Raw genomic sequence first — 17,182 nt, 5'->3', positions numbered from 1 at the left:
TATTGTTTTAATTTATGCATGGTTATTTTCTATGTTTTTTTTTTTATAGATTTCCATATTGTATAATCACCGACACCACTATGTCCCTCTCTAACCAGGTATCCTGTATGACACATACCCTCTGTCAGAGGAAACATGGCACACTCACCAGTTTGACTTTATTAAGGTGGGTAGTTACACTTTATACAGCCCGGCTCTGAGGAGATTCAAATTCAGGAGGAGGATTACTACAAATACATTGAATTGTTTGCATGAAAAGTGGAGTAAGGATACAGAATATTGGTACAAAACGTATAATTTAACTGATTACTGATAAACGGGACTGAGCTGCCTAATGCTGACTCGCTCCGTTTGTTAATGATTTTCAGGAGACCCAGATGCCTCACCTGCTCCAAGCCGGCTTCAAGAAGGAGAAGATTAGCACCACCACCATGGACATTGCACCACCCATGAAAGCCCAAAAATAAATCTTTTAATGTATAAAACCCTAAAAAATAACAGAATGATAGCATGTGACTTATATAGTATATAAAATTAATCAATTATAATTAATTTAGAACTCAAAAATGCAGACATCAGTACCTAGAAGATTACAAAATACAGATTGGTACTTCAAAGATGTTTTTTTAATGAATTACCACAACCTAATCCTCCACTGCAGTTTGCTGGAACCTTAAACAACACTCGTTTCTTTATGGTCTTCAAATGAAATAATTGAATGATGGATTAAGCATCATTATTTAGAAACAAGATGTGTTATGCTCCGGAAGATACAATTCACATGTTTGTTTATTTGAGTCAACTTCCCTTTGTGAAATCAGGTTGACTGTGAAATCAAAACGAAAGAGAACTCTGAACTAACTGATTATAAAATGAGGGATTATCTGACTGACCTGTGTAGGACTTCTTCTGCCCTTTCATTCTGATTAGTCTGATGATGTGTAACAGAGGGGGGAACAAAGAATAAAAAACAGAGCATGTGATAAACAGGTCATGTAATACAGTAACTATGTATCACTGAGATAAATGTGAGTGTAGCGAAGATGCAGTGTGAACAAAGTGCTTGTTGTTTGTTCACATCTGAGGAGGAAATATAATAATGTCAAACTAAGACACTCAAGCTGAAACAAATCAGTCAACAAGTGTGAGTTAGCAGTAAAAAAACAGGAAGAGATTTACAAAAGGTTAGGTGTTATTGATTGTCGATTGAAGTGTTGAAGGTCAAACACTACGTGGATATTAGCTACTCTTCATGTTCCAAACCTCAGACTATTTTAACTTTGATTGTTTTCAGTTTTGAACAATAATTATGTAAAATAAAATGGTGCCTTGTTTAATATTGTTTTAATTTATGCATGGTTATTTTCTATGTTTTTTTTTTTAGCAAATAATGATGGTTTGGAGCATTGTGATATCGTTCTCTTCATGATTTAATCAATTAATGAACAACAGGGCAGTCATTTAAATACATGGGTAGATAAACTTGGGTATGTGTGTGTTAAAAAATGCTTATTTGGCAGAGAGTGAGCCGTCATGTATTTTAAGAAAGGCTAATCCAAAGACAGAAAGAAAAACAGCAGAGGCACGATCCCCTTTAGGTTTTAGTTTGGACGTTAACCAAGCTCCCTGCCTTTGCTCTGGATGAGAAACTGATGTGTCGTAAGCTTGATTATACATTTATGAGTTTAATATAACTATTATCTTCTAAAGTACAGTAATTGAAATCACTGGAAATGATCCCAGTAGGTTTCACTTCTACTCAACTACTTGTAAAAGCCGACAGAGCTAAATCTCATGGAAAGGTTTCTGATGGGCTTTTTGGGGGGAGAGTGTGACATGACAATATTTGAGAAGTGCACAAAAAGAGTAATGGTTTATTGTTTTCCATGTCAGAGTGCTGCGCTCGCCGCAGCATTGTGAGCCTCAGTGGAAATAAGTATTATTCAAAGGCAGTGTGGATGAAGAGGCTCGTGTGTGAGTGGTAGGTGGATGAAAATCTGCGATTGTATGAGGACCCTCACTGAGAAGCCGCTGCCACTCAGCTTCACCTAATGGGACTGAAGTGGATGATGGGTAACCAGGGCAGAGGGGCTGTGAAGATGAGCAGATGTTGCATTTTTGACCGTCATTCTGTCTCATGCAGCACCTCATACAACACATGGAAAGAGGCTAAGTGACTGTGATATATTGTGAAAATTGGGTTAATTAGAAGTGTGGGAGCTACTTGTTCCTTTCTTTTCAGTTCTTTAGTCAATTTTCAGAAAAATGTGTTAGACCCTCAATTTTTTTTTTACTTAATACGATCCACATTTTTTATACAAGGGCAACTTCATCAGCTGTGTTACAAATGTGCAAATAATGGAGGATAAAAGTTTCTGTGCGCACCGGGACTCCAAACCTGTATATTTATCCTACTGGACTGCTTTAAAACTTTATTAGAACAGTTTAATAAATACTTCTAGTAATATGGTCTACTAAGGTTTGTTTTATTCTCCATCCAGTTCAGGCAGTTCATACAATCTTATGCAATAGGAACATGTTTGAATAAGAGCCAGTGCAATGGATGTCCTCAGCTGTCCATGCCAAGGCTCAGAGAGTAGAACAAATTGAAGAGCTCTCACTCTGCTTCCCGTTATGCATACCAAACGTTTTCATTCAACACAGGAGATGCCATGCTAACTATGACAATCTCTAGATTATTAGCTTTCTTAGGATGAAATTGACGGAAATAGTTAAACCACAGTGTGTTGTATCTATCCGTTACGATTCTACAACTATGTTTCAGTTAGGGGGGGGGGGGCCTGGCCCATTGAGGTTAGCAAAAACCACGCTGTCCATCCTACATTTAAGCAATGATAACCAAGATTTTCTTAAATACACAATATTACCTGTTAAAGCAACCAAAAATACACATTTTATGTATTGTTGTTTCATTACATTGAAGCCTGTTTCAAAATGTGTCTACTTAGAATGGTATGAGGACTTTTTTAAGTGATGTTCATGTTTCCTGCATTTACAACATTTCCAGTATCGCTGGCCTTTTCTAAATTCTGCTGAAGGAAGAACGCTACAAGCCGGTATAATCAACTGCTGGCTCAATATTTATCAGCTCTAACTGCAGCATAATACGCTTGTTTTTTAGTCGCCATGGTCTCCTGTACATTGACAAACCGAATCAGATATAGAAGGGCCCTTTCAGGGGCCCAACTATTGCTTTGGGTGGGCCTGCTCTGGAGACAAAAAAACAATGTGATGTAAAAAAAAAAAAATAATAATAATAATAAAGCAATATTGGCAATTTAAAGCAAGCAATGTGCTCAAAACGTACCTATATCACATGTAAAACCGTGAAAGAATTAGGAAAGAAAAGGGTAGCTTACTTATCACTCTGAATGGCCCATATCTGAATGTTTAACCTTTTTTTACTACTAATTTGTAACTGTGTGTGTATCCAGAACCAATTATGTTCATTTTTCTTTACGGAAACAATAAACATCTATTATTATCATATATTATTATTATCATCAACATCAGAAATTATTATTTGTGTAATTAATTGTGGCATTGGCAAGAAATACTCTAGTAAAGTAAATTGTGTCCTCACATCACGTCATTAAACTGATTTTCCTTCGTTACGACTTCTTATATAAAACACATTTATTATCTCAGAAAATTAAGCTATAATGAAGGTTTGATTTCTTCCTATAGGATTCAAATACACTTACCAGCAGTTAATTTATGCTTTGAAAACGGGCTGTTTAATTAATGTGTATGTGACTTCCTGTGCTTCTGAAGACACTAAATGGACTGCAGGACTTTGCACTTCCACACTGGCTTAATTTGTCAACACTTGAGGTTGCCTGGTAGCTAAGGTCAGCATCTTAGCGCTGAGTGAGTCATCGTTCTGTACAGAGGATCTTGGGCACCGCTGCCTCAGTTTTTACTCCGGAATGTATGTGCGCTTTTGACCTGTAGTGAAAATCCAGCAGTGTCAGCACTTCTGAGCCCGATATAAACCACCGCCTCCTGCCTTTCACCCTCTTGTGTGTGGAGACACAGTCTGCCAAACCGTTTACTAGAAACAAACAACAACCAACGCGTCCTCCACATCCAAGCAAAAATGACCTCCCCGGCTGAGCCCATTTTCTCAAAGGGAGAGACCTGCAAGGCCTCCTGGCACGATGCTAGCGCCGGCTACAATGAGACCGACACTCACCTGGAGATCATGGGTAAACCCGTGATGGAACGCTGGGAGACCCCGTACATGCATTCCCTGTCAACCGTTGCAGCCTCAAAAGGTAAAAGTGTTAAATCAAGGCTATTGGCGTCCATTATCGGACACCGTGTTTATTTGATGGTCTGCGTCCGATAATGGACTCTGCGCAAAAGACTGCTGAAAAATAACCGTGTCTCCTACAAGTATATAAATACAACTTTAAGTCATAATAAATTATTCATATTAGTATTGTAAACTATCTGGCACTATCTTTTAATGTTTACTTACTTTGAAAATAACTTAAAACATTTTAATGTTGAGGTATATATTCAGTAAGTTAATGTTTAAGTCAGGCTACTGTACGCCTGTTGTGTAAGTATACAGTTTGCCTTAAAAATATAAAGTGTGATGTTGTTTTTTTCAATTAAAAATATTTCGTTTTAAAGGGGCTGGGCCTCTTAAAAAGTATCTGAATCACACATTTTTACTCTGCTGTGGCCTATAAATAAAACTGTCGAGTCCGTTTTTTTCTGACAGATGGAAAAATAATAATCTATTATATTTTCAGTTTCAAGTATTTTCCGTTTATCTGATGTTTTGTCAAACATACTTAGAAAATAAATGTGTAATTTTGCAAGAGTTTAGCTTTTATTTCATTTATTTATGTACACATATTTCAGTCTTTTCCTTCATTGCTTCAGTACTCTTACTGAAGTGACACGTGAGTGTTTGAGCAGCATGGTGCTCTGTGAATACAACAGCAGCTGTTACTCTACACATGGGAACTGACCAAGAAGACTGCAGGGGGAAACAGCTCATCTGCTCTCAGCTTTGTGTGAAAATAGACTGATCCACACACCCTCGCAGACATGTGGGAAGGGACAAGCAAGTGCACTGAAACTGTCTGCACAACACTGTTCAAATGCATGTTTCCCTTGCACGGGCATGACACTTATAGTGTAGTTGGACACTGAAATGCATTTTACATGATTATATAATGTATTTTTTTCTCAAGCCAGAGGATTTCTGTGTATTTCTTTTGAACTTTAGTGCCTTACCTGAAATGTTTTCAGCTGCATGCAGCTTTGGGTCAATTTGTCTTTGGTGTATACACAAATTAATGAAATGAAGGTTACACTAAAATGCTGATTCAATCCCAATAAATTATTATGAAGGGGGCAGTTGACAAATAGCCTTTACCCCTCATCTATTTATATGCTAGGGAAATGAAACCCTTTGGCCTTTCTGTCCGACCACATGTTACAACCAACTAGCTCCCCTCCCAACAGAAGGAGAAACCTTCACAACAACAAAAATATCACAGGATATGGACTTAAGTCCTGCAAGGCCATAAGAGCGATATAATGTCAGTTTGTTACTGAGTTCCTAAATTCTGTTTCATCTGAGGTTTGAGGTTCTTGGTTGGAATTAAGTCACTGGAAAGCTTCAGCTAAATAAAAAAATATTTTCTTTTGTTTGTTTTTTTGTTGTTGTTGTTTGGTGTTAGGTGGTCGGGTTCTGGAGATTGGTTTTGGCATGGCCATTGCTGCCACAAAAATGGAGTCTTTCCCCATCGAGGAGCACTGGATCATCGAGTGCAACGATGGCGTCTTTGCCAGACTGGAGAATTGGGCCAAATCTCAGCCACATAAGGTTAGTAGGCCAATACAATCTACCCATATTAGTGTTTGACAGATATTTTTGTAGCTTGTGTGTTACTGTCTGCAGGTCTAATTTACTGTTGTTGAAATTGTTCTTTATTCTGCTGCAGGTCGTCCCTCTGAAGGGCCTCTGGGAGGAAGTTGTCCCCACGCTGCCAGACAACCACTTTGATGGTAAGACATCGTACCAGACAAGACAGAACTTTTGCTCACAGTTCTTAGATTCATCCATCTTTGTGTTTGAAGTAATTTGGAGTAGACATTTAATATGAATCAAACAAACTGTATATGGAGACTTTTTTCACATCAAAACAATGGCATTGTCATGATGTTTGATCAAAACATGAGGAATACATTTTTAAGGTAGCACCGCATCAGGTTGAAAAAGCAGCACTGCAGCCAAATTTTGGATTGCTGAACTTTGTGCAGGGATGCATCATCCATTCAAGAATTGTGTTTTTGTTTGAGGAACAGACTCTGAGCTATTGTCCCATGACACAACATTATGGATGAAAATATAATTAAAGTAACAATAAATGATATATGAAAAGATTTCCATATTGTATAATCACCGACACCGCTATGTCCCTCTCTAACCAGGTATCCTGTATGACACATACCCTCTGTCAGAGGAAACATGGCACACTCACCAGTTTGACTTTATTAAGGTGGGTAGTTACACTTTATACAGCCCTGCTCTGAGGAGATTCAAATTCAGGAGGAGGATTACTACAAATACATTGAATTGTTTGCATGAAAAGTGGAGTAAGGATACAGAATATTGGTACAAAATGTATAATTTAACAGTTAGAATGCCTTAATATCAAGATGTTGGCATCAGTCATACATTTGGCTTTATTTGTGGCCAGTCTGTCTGCTTCAGGTCACGTCCTTTTAAAGCTAAAGGACTGATTGACTTGGTTTTGCATGTGTTACTTTGCAGGGTCACGCTCACAGGATGCTTAAGACCGGCGGTGTCCTCACCTACTGCAACCTGACCTCCTGGGGTGAGCTGCTCAAGACTAAATACGACAACATTGAGAAGATGTTTGAGGTTGGTCCCCTGCAATCCACATTACTCTCTAATTACCCAAAATGTCACTTCTGTTCCATAATAACTTATACTCAACCCACACAACAGAGATCTTATTCAAGTGAAAAATCACCACATGGTAAAAATATTTAAAAATGTTCCATTATTTGGAAAAAAGTAAATGTTATTACATGTATTCTATCTAACTAAGTGACTACAATCAAAATGATTAATAAAGATTACGATCAGGAAATGTATGGTTTGAAGACTTCCATCGTATGTTTAGAGCATCTGATTGTCATTAGCTGGAAGTCAGTTGGAGATTTTAGTTAATAAAGTATCTCTCCATTATGAATTAAGTGAACATGGAAATCAGTGAAAACTTAAAGTCATGACTCCTATCAGTGATATTGGTGGAAATTTAATGTAACTTTGTTTTTGAACGGTCAGTGTGTGCTTCTTGATTGTTCCTCGTGTCCTTGAGTGTAAAAATGTAGCAGACTGTGTAGAGTTATGTTTCTGATATTTATTCTTATCGCCCAGCACTGATTCTGACCAATCAAGGTTGAGCTGAGTTCATCTCAATTTTCGTCCTTCAGCTGCGTCAAGGTTACTGATAAACGGGACTGAGCTGCCTAATGTTGACTCGCTCCGTCTGTTAATGATTTTCAGGAGACCCAGATGCCTCACCTGCTCCAAGCCGGCTTCAAGAAGGAGAAGATTAGCACCACCACCATGGACATTGCACCACCCAGCGATTGCAAATATTATTCCTTCAATAAGATGATCACTCCCACCATCGTCAAGGACTAAAGTCCATTGCTGCAACTTTTTTTTTTTTTTTTTTTACTCCAATGTGCCTTCTCAAGTGACCTCATCATTCTGTCATAACGGTTATTCAATAAATAAATAAATCCAACCAACCACTGTCAGTTTACAAAGTGCTTGAGTTATTGTACTGATATTTAAGCATAGGTTCTATTCCCATGTGGTTCACTGTCAACATCAGACTGTACAAACCTCTTGGCCTGATGTAAAGCTTTCGGCATGGTTGAGTAGCCGTTCTCTCGTAGCAGTCTGTGCTGCATCAGCTTATTGACACAATTTATTCATCACAGCTGCAAAAACACAACATGACACCAACAAAGGTGCATTTTCACCCCACTGAGCCTCCTCTGTTTTAGGTCATAAATCACTGAAACCCCCTCCCCCCCCCTCGCCCCACCATGTGCACTCCAGTTTTAGACTATCCTGGCACGATCAAATGTGTTCTTCATAAACTGCAGAGAGTAGGGAAAAATGAGGATGTGACTGTTTAACACTATAGACGTGGAATTCCTGTGGCAATATGTTGACAAATGAATACACAATAGCTCAGTGATATTTACGTCAGGCGAGTGTTTTAAAGATAAAGGAGAAACCAGTTTGTAAAATAAAATGATAAATGTATGCAGGTTAACAGTAACATCTTTAATTTGACCTATTTTGTCAAGTAAAAAATAGTGGCTATCTATTTATTTTTTATTTTACAGGGACATTTCATATTAATAAACATTTCTGTAAATATGCCAGAGTTAGTCAGAAGTCTAATTTACATCCGTTGTCCCTGGCCAAATTTTATAAAAGGCTCCCTGAAAAAAAAGTATGCATTGAACAATGCTGTCATGCTTTAGTACATGTTCATCTGAATTGTCCTGATAAAGCTGTAATACACTGTTTTAGCTGTTAAAAGAGGGGACTGGGCTGAACAGAGTGCATTATACATGCTAGATAACGGTGCATGTTATCTGAACACAGGGGAATCAGTTACCACCTGGCCAGGAGACATTAATCATTAGAAGGATGGATGACGCAACACCTGGAGTCAGCTGGGGAACTAGAGCAGCTGGTGGATCTCAGACCTGGATCAGGAGCACATGACTCATTTTTAAAACCAACACTCTCCTACAAAGAAATATGAAGAGGCGAAAACGGCTCAGATGGGCCAGAAGTAACTCCAAACAGGAAGTGGATCATGGATAGTGTTGAGTTTTCAAGATAAAAGTGTCCTGGTTTCAGCTCCTCAAACATGAAGATGTGTTCCCTCTCTTTGTAATTTCTGGTAATGAATGGAGTATGTTTGGGGGTTTAAGCTGTCAGGCACATAAACAATGGATGTAATGATTCCTCCTGTGGTTGGGGGAATCGTTCAAGGATATTTTCACATTTTTAACATTTATGGACAAAAGCATTACTATGTTGAAAAAAAAGTACAAGCTGATTAATTCATTTTAAAATTGGAAGCTACAGGCCAAGATAAGGTAAAGGTAAATTGACACCCTACAGCATTACAGAAATATTAGATATTGAAAAATTATTATTACACAAAAGGGATGTACTGTAATTTGTTATACTTTGGTTTACCTTTATCATATTTAAGTTATATGTCTCTTGTATGAGCAAGAGTGGCTCATAAAGGTTATTACAGCAAAGAAACACCAGACACTGTTTGTTTATGGTTATTTAGACATCATACACTTTCTCACCAGAGAGCTCTGACAAGTTTTCTTGATGAGTTCATATCTCAGACAAAAAATATTTGGAAATGTATTTACAAGGACAAAAGTAAATGTTACTTATTTTGCTTTATTACTGAATTTTTATTTTTTAATCAGGCATTCTGCTTCTCATCTCATGTAATTTTATAGTATAAGAATCGCAGCCTCATCATAAACATGCTGGTTTAAAACTTTTAACGTCCACCAACCCTCACAGAGAAAATGGTTTATGTTTAAATGGCGGTCATAATTCAATCACTTCGATACTGAACAGCCATCACACAGTGCTACTTAAAATTTGTAGCAAGGCTCAGCAGCACAGAGGACTACGAGTCGTTTGATTCTTACTGGAGATATTTAAAAACTATTCTGCTCTCTCTCTGCATACAGAAGTATTAAAACTGGATTACAATTCTAAATATGCAAAGCTGATTTAGTTTAGTTTAATTTGAGCTGTTAACAGACATTTTTAAAGTGATTTAGCAGACCATGCCTTCTTGGTCCAATATCATAACAATAAAAGCATACCCACAGAGATGTGTGGAGGTCAGAGTTGATGATCACTGGAGCCCCCTAGTGGCTTAAACTATGCTTAAGTGTCCGAAGTTGAAAGACCAACATAAAAATAAAGTATTTTCATGAGCTCAGTTTATTGAAAAATATTGAAGATAACACTTCCCCCTTACCCTAATGAAGTATTGGAAGAATAAATATGCACATGGCTACTTTAATGAAAAATTATGTGGGGCGGCTGTGGGTCAATTGGTAGAGTCGTTGCCTTTCAACCGGAAAGCCAAGGATTCAATCCCCAGCTGTCCAAAAGACACTTGACCCCAAATTGCTCCCGCTGCTTCAGTGGTGGTGTATGTATAGCATCAGTTACTTCTGATGGATGACACTACATAGCGATCATAAGTGTGTGAAAAGGGTGTGAATGGGTGGGTGTGACATGTGGTGTAAAAGCACTTTGAGTAGTTGGAAGACTAGAAAAGTTCAAGTCCATTTACCATTTTATGTTGTTTCCACATACAGAACTTCTCCAGATGTTCAAACTGAATTGAAGGAGCAGAAACAACGAACTAAGTGACAACTGCTGTGTTTGGTTGAAAGTAAGCAGCATAATAATAATAATATGCGCGTAAATGACAACAATGATTTTATTGAAGTTGGTTACTGAAGCTCTATATTGAGGAGGAGCAGTGCTCCAAATAAAACCAGAAATACAAGATTTACATAGCAGATACACATATACACATTCACTTCCTATACCAGATCCTCATCTTCTTCTCACGCTTGATTTTCTTCTGAAGCTGCAGAGTCCCGTACAGGAGAGCCTCTGCGGTGGGGGGACAACCTGAGGACAGGAGGGGAAATAACAGAGAAACTCAATTTCACTTCACAGAGTCATACAGAGGCCTACAAAACACAGCCAAATGATGACTGTCCTGTACAGTATGGAGAGGTCTGTATATGAGACAAAAAAATCAAGCAGTTATCACCTTCACTAATGTTACTACATGTTATCCAGACTAAATGCTAACATAGGCCGTTAGTTTCATCTTTAGGACTCAATCTAAATGGCCAACAGAATATGCACACCTAAGCATTGGTTCCATATTCTCTCAAATAGACAGTTTGTCTCGAGAAGTCTGAAGAAATGTTGGTATGAAATCACTTGATACAGAAAAGGGTCTTATGCAAAGTGTTGCCAGAAGTTAAAAGAACACCTACCGCATACTTTTTTTTTTTTTAATAAAGCATTTCTTATAGCAGATGTAAGACATTAGTGAATCTTATCGTTTCCATATTGCACAGTGAAGTTTACCTGGAACATAAATGTCCACTGGTACGATTCTGTCGCAGCCCCTGACAACGGCGTAGGAGTAGTGATAGTAGCCACCTCCATTGGCACAACTGTAAGAAGAAAATGATGAGGATATACGTATATTGTTATAAAGTATAATGTAAAGGTTTCGAACATCACTTTGCATCCATATGGTAAGAAACAGACACACAAAAGTGAAAACAACGTTCTACTTACAGCACAGTCTAAGCAGAATAAGATACACAGTGACTGAACTCATACTGTTTTTAACTTTCAGTTCAACTTTTGTGGTGTGTAAAATGTAATGAAAATCTTTTGGCTACCAATATAAGGCTTTGGCTATTAAGTGAGAGAGGGGAAAAGCAGAAGTAAACAAAATCACATCAAATACTTGTGAATCTCGGTAGAGGGGAGTGTCAGATTAGCTGTGGAGGATTCATGAATACAGGAGAGATGACACTGTTAGTAACCTAATTACATCAGCTGGAGTTGACTCACCTGCCCATAGAGATGACGTATCTGGGCTCAGGCATCTGGTCGTACACCTGTTGGAGAGAAGACGCAGTTCATTCTATCTTATATAATGTCTGACTAACAAAGACTCTGTGCTTCTGCTGGAGGGAGGATTTGTGCCAGTCTACCAATCCAATGCCAGACTGGTCTTAATCCCGCCTGCGTTTAAACAGCTATACTGTTCTCAGCGCTCCTATCCTGCACACAGAATTGTCTGAGCGCGATCACTCTCAACTGTTTAACCATCTTAAACAGGGTTTTCAATCTTTTTTTTTTCTCCATTTCACAAGTTACAACAGTCACTATGTTGTTAAATATCAAATGGTGCCAGTAGCTGCTATCACATCACACTCTTTCCCTACCTTGCGGAGAGCCGGAGCCATCTTATTGGTCAGCGTTCCTGCCACAATCATGACATCAGACTGTCGGGGACTTGCTCTGAACACCACTCCGAAACGGTCCATGTCGTAACGAGGGGCCGCCATGTGCATCATCTCCACCGCACAGCATGCCAGGCCAAAGGTCATAGGCCACAGAGAGCTCTGTGTGGAAGCAGACAAAGGATGATTCAAGAAAACACCAAGACAATAATACACAAAATCGTCAAGAAAACACAAAACAACATTACTCTCGTCAACTCTTAGTTAAGCACATATAGAACGTATGAATCATTTAGCTACACTGACTCAATCAGTGTTTGGAATCCTGGTTTTGGCATGTTATGAAAGTTTCCTTGTTGCTATATATGAGCTGCATTTAGAAAGGAAAGCCATAGAAATTCAGACAACACCTTTGTTTTTTTTTTATGAACGTCTAACTGGATTGTTTTGTCAGCAAAACTGAACAAATGTATCTTATACTGCTGACATCTACTGTGCATTGCTACTGAACTCAAAATGACTCATGTGCTGCTGCATCTGTTAGTATTGCCTTGCTTGCTAATGTGAAAAATAAAACCTCAACAGCAAACAAGGCATACTAAGAAAAAGTTTCAGACATGTGTTAAGCTCAGAAAAGTGACAAGGCAAAACTGCAATTAGGTGAAAGACATAATTGAAATTTCCTAAAGAAACTGCAACAATTATGTGGCATTTTGGACAAACACCAAACAGTCCCGAAACAATTCTTCATACATTGGCGTTCATTTTATTTTCATGTTTGGAAACTGCAATCAATATTGCAATTATCTTCAACAAATTAAGATGTAGTGTACCTTAAATGGGTATTAGCAAAGACTAATACCTGTTATCTACTCACCCTGCGTGCCCAGTTCACTAAGTCATCAAGCTTAGTGATAACATACTCCCCCTTGCTGCTGGCTACAGCTGCTGGTTTGGCTGCTGCCACCGCTGTGCTCTTCTCTCTTACTGGAACCACACTGAAACAGTCGGTTGGAGGAGATCTTAAGTATGTACACAGAGTTACCTTTGTCTCTGGTCTTTATTTGGATACATGCACTAAAGTCTAGTGTATGTGGTACTCTAGTGACTTGAGTACTGCTGTTAAACTTACCTTGTGGTATTCTCTATTTTTGCTGCGCAATGCAAACTCTTCTGCTGGACAGCAAACGCTGATAAAGGCCTTCAGGAGGTAGAGCGGGTCAGGTGAGAAAATGTAAACAAAGAATTGCAGCAAGAAAAGGATTCAAACTTGATAGACTGAATGACCCAAAAGGTAAATGGAAAGTTAATTTATTATATTCTAAAATCAGAAAAATTAGAAATTAGCCAATAAAGTAGTTGACAACCAGACACAGTCAGTTCACAGGAGGTCAATATGGTAACAGTGTAGTGTGGACTGTCACCATTTTAAGATCTTGTGCATGGTTGACAGTTTTAAAGATTTTTATGTGGGAAGTTTTGATTTTTTTAGCTTCCTAAACTAAGCAAAGCCTTAAAGGATTAACGTGGCTGTTCTCTCCAAACAGCACACAGGCTGAAGGCTCCTGTTGCCAAAAACAGAGACTCCACAGCCTGTCAGGCACTTCTGTTTGAGTGAACATTGTTTAAGCTTGTTTTTGTTTCATGATATCAAACATTCCTACTTCAAAAATAACATTACAATGACAGAAAATAAACAGATAAACGCTAATAGGTTAGAGCAGTGGTGTCCAAACTTTTTTTCTTGCGGGCCAAAATTGTCGTGTTAGAATCGCTCGCGGGCCACAGGTTTTGTTTTTTAGAATACAGTTGAAAAAATAGTAAGGCTTTGTAGATCAGAATCAAAAGGCTCGCTAAAGTAACCCTTTAATAAAAGGAAATCAAATATTTTGATTTCTTCGTTCTACTTTATTAGTTTTTTTCTCAGAATCAAGCCTGTAACGTGGTTAATTTTTTTGGAAAAGCTTTCTGCATTTAGCTCAGGTCATTAAATGGTTAAACAACAATCTGCTTGTTTGCAAAAACTTTGCATACGTTTTTTTTTCATAGTTTACAAAAAAATTTGGAAAATACAAAAGCTGTAGATTAAAAAAAACAACAACATACATGTTACTGAACATTTTCTATTTTAGGAATATTGTTCAGCCCTTGTTAACATGAAAAAGAAAAATAAGATAATGTGCCAATCTTAATCGAGGCCTCGGGCGAAAATCTTCTGATTCTTCATTTGAAGTCACGGGCCACAAAAAAATCCCCTCAAGGGCCGCAAATGGCCCTCAGGCCGCACTTTGGACACCCCTGGGTTAGAGAATGATGTGTATGATGTGTAAATAAATATATATATTTTGGAATATTTCTCCTGCATGTTTTGCCCAGTGAGGTTGAATTCATTGTAACATTGATAAACACCTTCACCCCTCAAAGTACAGAGTTGGATCCAATTAGTTTCACAACAAGGTGCAGGATTAAAATGTTTTTACCTGGTTGAGAAGCAGCCAAACATAGCCAGACGGGGTGCTGCAAAATAAAAGCATCAAACAAGGGTAAGATATATTTGTCATTTAAGTGAATTAACAAGAATTTCAGGTGTTTTCAAAATAAAAGCATTAAATAAGCTAAGATATATTTGTCATTTAAGTGAATTAACAAGAATTTCAGGTGTTTTTTTTTTTTTTTTAAATGTTCTGGCCAATGAAAGACCAGAGGTGACCTAATAAAAACACAACAATAAGATGTGATTTTGATGAACATATTCGGATATTCCAGCAGTATCTACATAGTTAGCCTCACTGATAGAAAGCTGGTCCACTTTGATCCAAACATATACGACTGTTCATGTGGTTTCAAGCCCACATGAACATAAAATATATCCCAAACATTGTCTTTTCAAAGATGCCGTGGCATTTGTAGGTTGAATGTTATCTTTCGCCTCGACTTCTGCTACATTTACAGGAGCTGCAGTTCACGTAAGAGAAACGTGAGCTAACCTGTTTTAGCCACCATGCTAAAGCAGGCGCAGCAAGGTCAGTGTGCGCATTCACTAAAAGTCACCAACACGAGTCCCTACAAAGTCAACCAACGAGGTAGAGCATTTTACAAGCGCGACTCGTGACTTCTCTAAATGACACACGTGTAACAACACTGTAAGTTTAGGTAATAGCGTTTAGTTTTATTCCAAAACATCACTCACCAGCTAACGCCGCCATCTTTGAGATTTTAGTTACGTCACACAGCTTCCTGTGCCGTAAACGCGCGAGCTGCAGAGGGCGCTGGTGTTTTGTTGAAGACCTGTTTTCACTGACGGTCAAATTGTTGTCTATTTATCTTATAATACCTTTATGTAGGTTTATTTAACCATGTTTTACTGTCATTTGTGCTATTGGATAACTTTTGCGTCATTCAGTTACATTTATAGGATATTAATCTAAAATGTTCTTTTTGCTTTTGGGATAGATTTTATCTTAATCTAAGCTCCCAAAATGAGACTAGAATTGCTATTTCAAAGCCTTTTTCATACTGTCAATACAATCATTGTGGGGAAATACTGTATCCAATATTTTTCTGTTACTTTAGTTGTTGAATACAGAAACAAGTTGGCTTTGGTTGAATGTAACTTTGAGTCAACCTGACAGGGTGCCCTCAGTTCAGCAATGATAACACACACTTATGTCTATATCTAGTGTGCATTGTATTGTCAACATATCTTTTCATATTTTTTAATAAAATGTTTAATATCAATAGCCTAAATAGTCTTTACTTGATCACTCTCATGGTCTACATTTGAAGAATAGAAACATGACATTTGTTGTATGGTGATATACCGAGTAGTGCTGAATGTAGTTTGTAGAAAACATTTTTCAGTGAGAGCACAATTAACATACTTCAATAGAACTAAACATGAAATGTACAATTCATGATGATTTAATGTATGAATGATGCAGGATGCATCAAGAATTCATGTTTACCTTACACCTTAATACATGATCTGTTAAGGAATATTTATTCCTGCGTACTTTTTACCAATCAAACTGCCTTGGTTCCATTACATAAGACTTTATTTCAGAATAATATATTCTTTTAGCTTTATGTTTTATCAAACTGGTTGACAGAAGCAGATTTTAATCTTATTATAATAAATATGTTGATGCATCAACCCAAATACATGTCTAACTGGTATCAGGATAATAATCTATATCAACTAATGAATGAGGTATAATTTAAACAAGATGATTTATCAAGTTTGAAGCAATCACATAATGGTGACTGAAATGATCATTAGGTAATAGTAAGAAATTAGAAACTACTTTATATTAAAAGTACCCATATTGTAGAGTGTTATACTTTCTGTTAAACAAATGCTTTCATAATACTGCCACTCGTTTGTTTTAAACATTTTTGATTTAAACAAATAAAACAGCCTTTTTTATACACTACTGTTCGCATTTCAGTGTCGATATGGAACGATTTTTTTACATGCTCATAAACCTACATGTTTACTATTTCAGATACATTGAGATGTTTCAAGCTCTTTGCAAATTTCTTTAGTGAACCTTTTAATTAGGATTATTTTTCCAAACTACAATTTCCATGGTCAGGGATTCACTTTCACACTGAAAGTTTTACATATTGTTAAATTCAAGAGTTACTATCATATCTTACCTATGATAAAAATCAAGTTGATCTTATGTTGTAGAGCAGATATTTTTACACAAAGCAGTGCACCAACACGATGAAAACCACAAAAGGAAACACTGTTAGAACCCTTTAGTGAAGCACTGAGTGGAGCTGCTCACTGACCAACAGAACAAAAAGAGTTTTGTAGTTTTGCCGTTTTGTATTACTCTTGACACCTGTGTGCACATCTTACCAAAATAAAAGAAAGGCTTGTTGTAAGTAATTTTATTGTATTGAATTTGTGTGAAGGAAATCCATATTGAAAGAAAGACAAGGTTTCATTCTTGCACTCTGTCAGAGTTGATGGAAAGAAGTTTAAGTCTTGGATCTTCGGTTGAAAGAA

General features: G+C 37.5%; 2 protein-coding genes across 2 annotated transcripts; one reads left to right on the top strand and one right to left on the bottom strand.

The window, feature by feature from the left end:
* The first annotated feature begins 3,981 nt into the window (after positions 1–3,981).
* gamt (guanidinoacetate N-methyltransferase) lies at positions 3,982–7,837 on the top strand. The gene is made up of 6 exons (XM_061033878.1): positions 3,982–4,298; positions 5,724–5,869; positions 5,988–6,051; positions 6,478–6,545; positions 6,821–6,931; positions 7,583–7,837. Exons 1-6 carry the CDS (start codon positions 4,121–4,123, stop codon positions 7,721–7,723), a joined length of 708 nt encoding a protein of 235 aa, XP_060889861.1. The 5' UTR covers positions 3,982–4,120; the 3' UTR covers positions 7,724–7,837.
* Positions 7,838–10,589: 2,752 nt separating this feature from the next.
* Positions 10,590–15,450, bottom strand: ndufs7 (NADH:ubiquinone oxidoreductase core subunit S7). Its single transcript, XM_061033888.1, has 8 exons — positions 15,356–15,450; positions 14,646–14,682; positions 13,298–13,366; positions 13,043–13,163; positions 12,148–12,327; positions 11,771–11,817; positions 11,273–11,361; positions 10,590–10,801 (listed from the first exon to the last, which is right to left on the bottom strand). The coding sequence occupies exons 1-8, from the start codon at positions 15,369–15,371 to the stop codon at positions 10,704–10,706; spliced, it is 657 nt and encodes a 218-aa protein (XP_060889871.1). The 5' UTR covers positions 15,372–15,450; the 3' UTR covers positions 10,590–10,703.
* Positions 15,451–17,182: the final 1,732 nt, after the last annotated feature.

The sequence above is a fragment of the Labrus mixtus genome, chromosome 3 (assembly GCF_963584025.1).
Source record: "Labrus mixtus chromosome 3, fLabMix1.1, whole genome shotgun sequence".
Classification (NCBI taxonomy): domain Eukaryota; kingdom Metazoa; phylum Chordata; class Actinopteri; order Labriformes; family Labridae; genus Labrus; species Labrus mixtus.
This window is presented reverse-complemented; position numbering and strand designations above follow the sequence as displayed.

Bases quoted from the DNA above. Each gene is read 5' to 3' on its own strand.
- ndufs7 (XM_061033888.1), bottom strand. The intron at 11,818-12,147 runs GTAGGGAAAGAG...TCTCTCCAACAG, and splicing joins TGGCTCCGGCTCTCCGCAAG to GTGTACGACCAGATGCCTGA. The intron at 10,802-11,272 runs GTAAACTTCACT...TCCTGTCCTCAG, and splicing joins AGTGGACATTTATGTTCCAG to GTTGTCCCCCCACCGCAGAG.
- gamt (XM_061033878.1), top strand. From the start codon at position 4,121: ATGACCTCCCCGGCTGAGCCCATTTTCTCAAAGGGAGAGACCTGCAAG. The intron at 5,870-5,987 runs GTTAGTAGGCCA...ATTCTGCTGCAG, and splicing joins CCAAATCTCAGCCACATAAG to GTCGTCCCTCTGAAGGGCCT. The intron at 6,932-7,582 runs GTTGGTCCCCTG...AATGATTTTCAG, and splicing joins ACATTGAGAAGATGTTTGAG to GAGACCCAGATGCCTCACCT.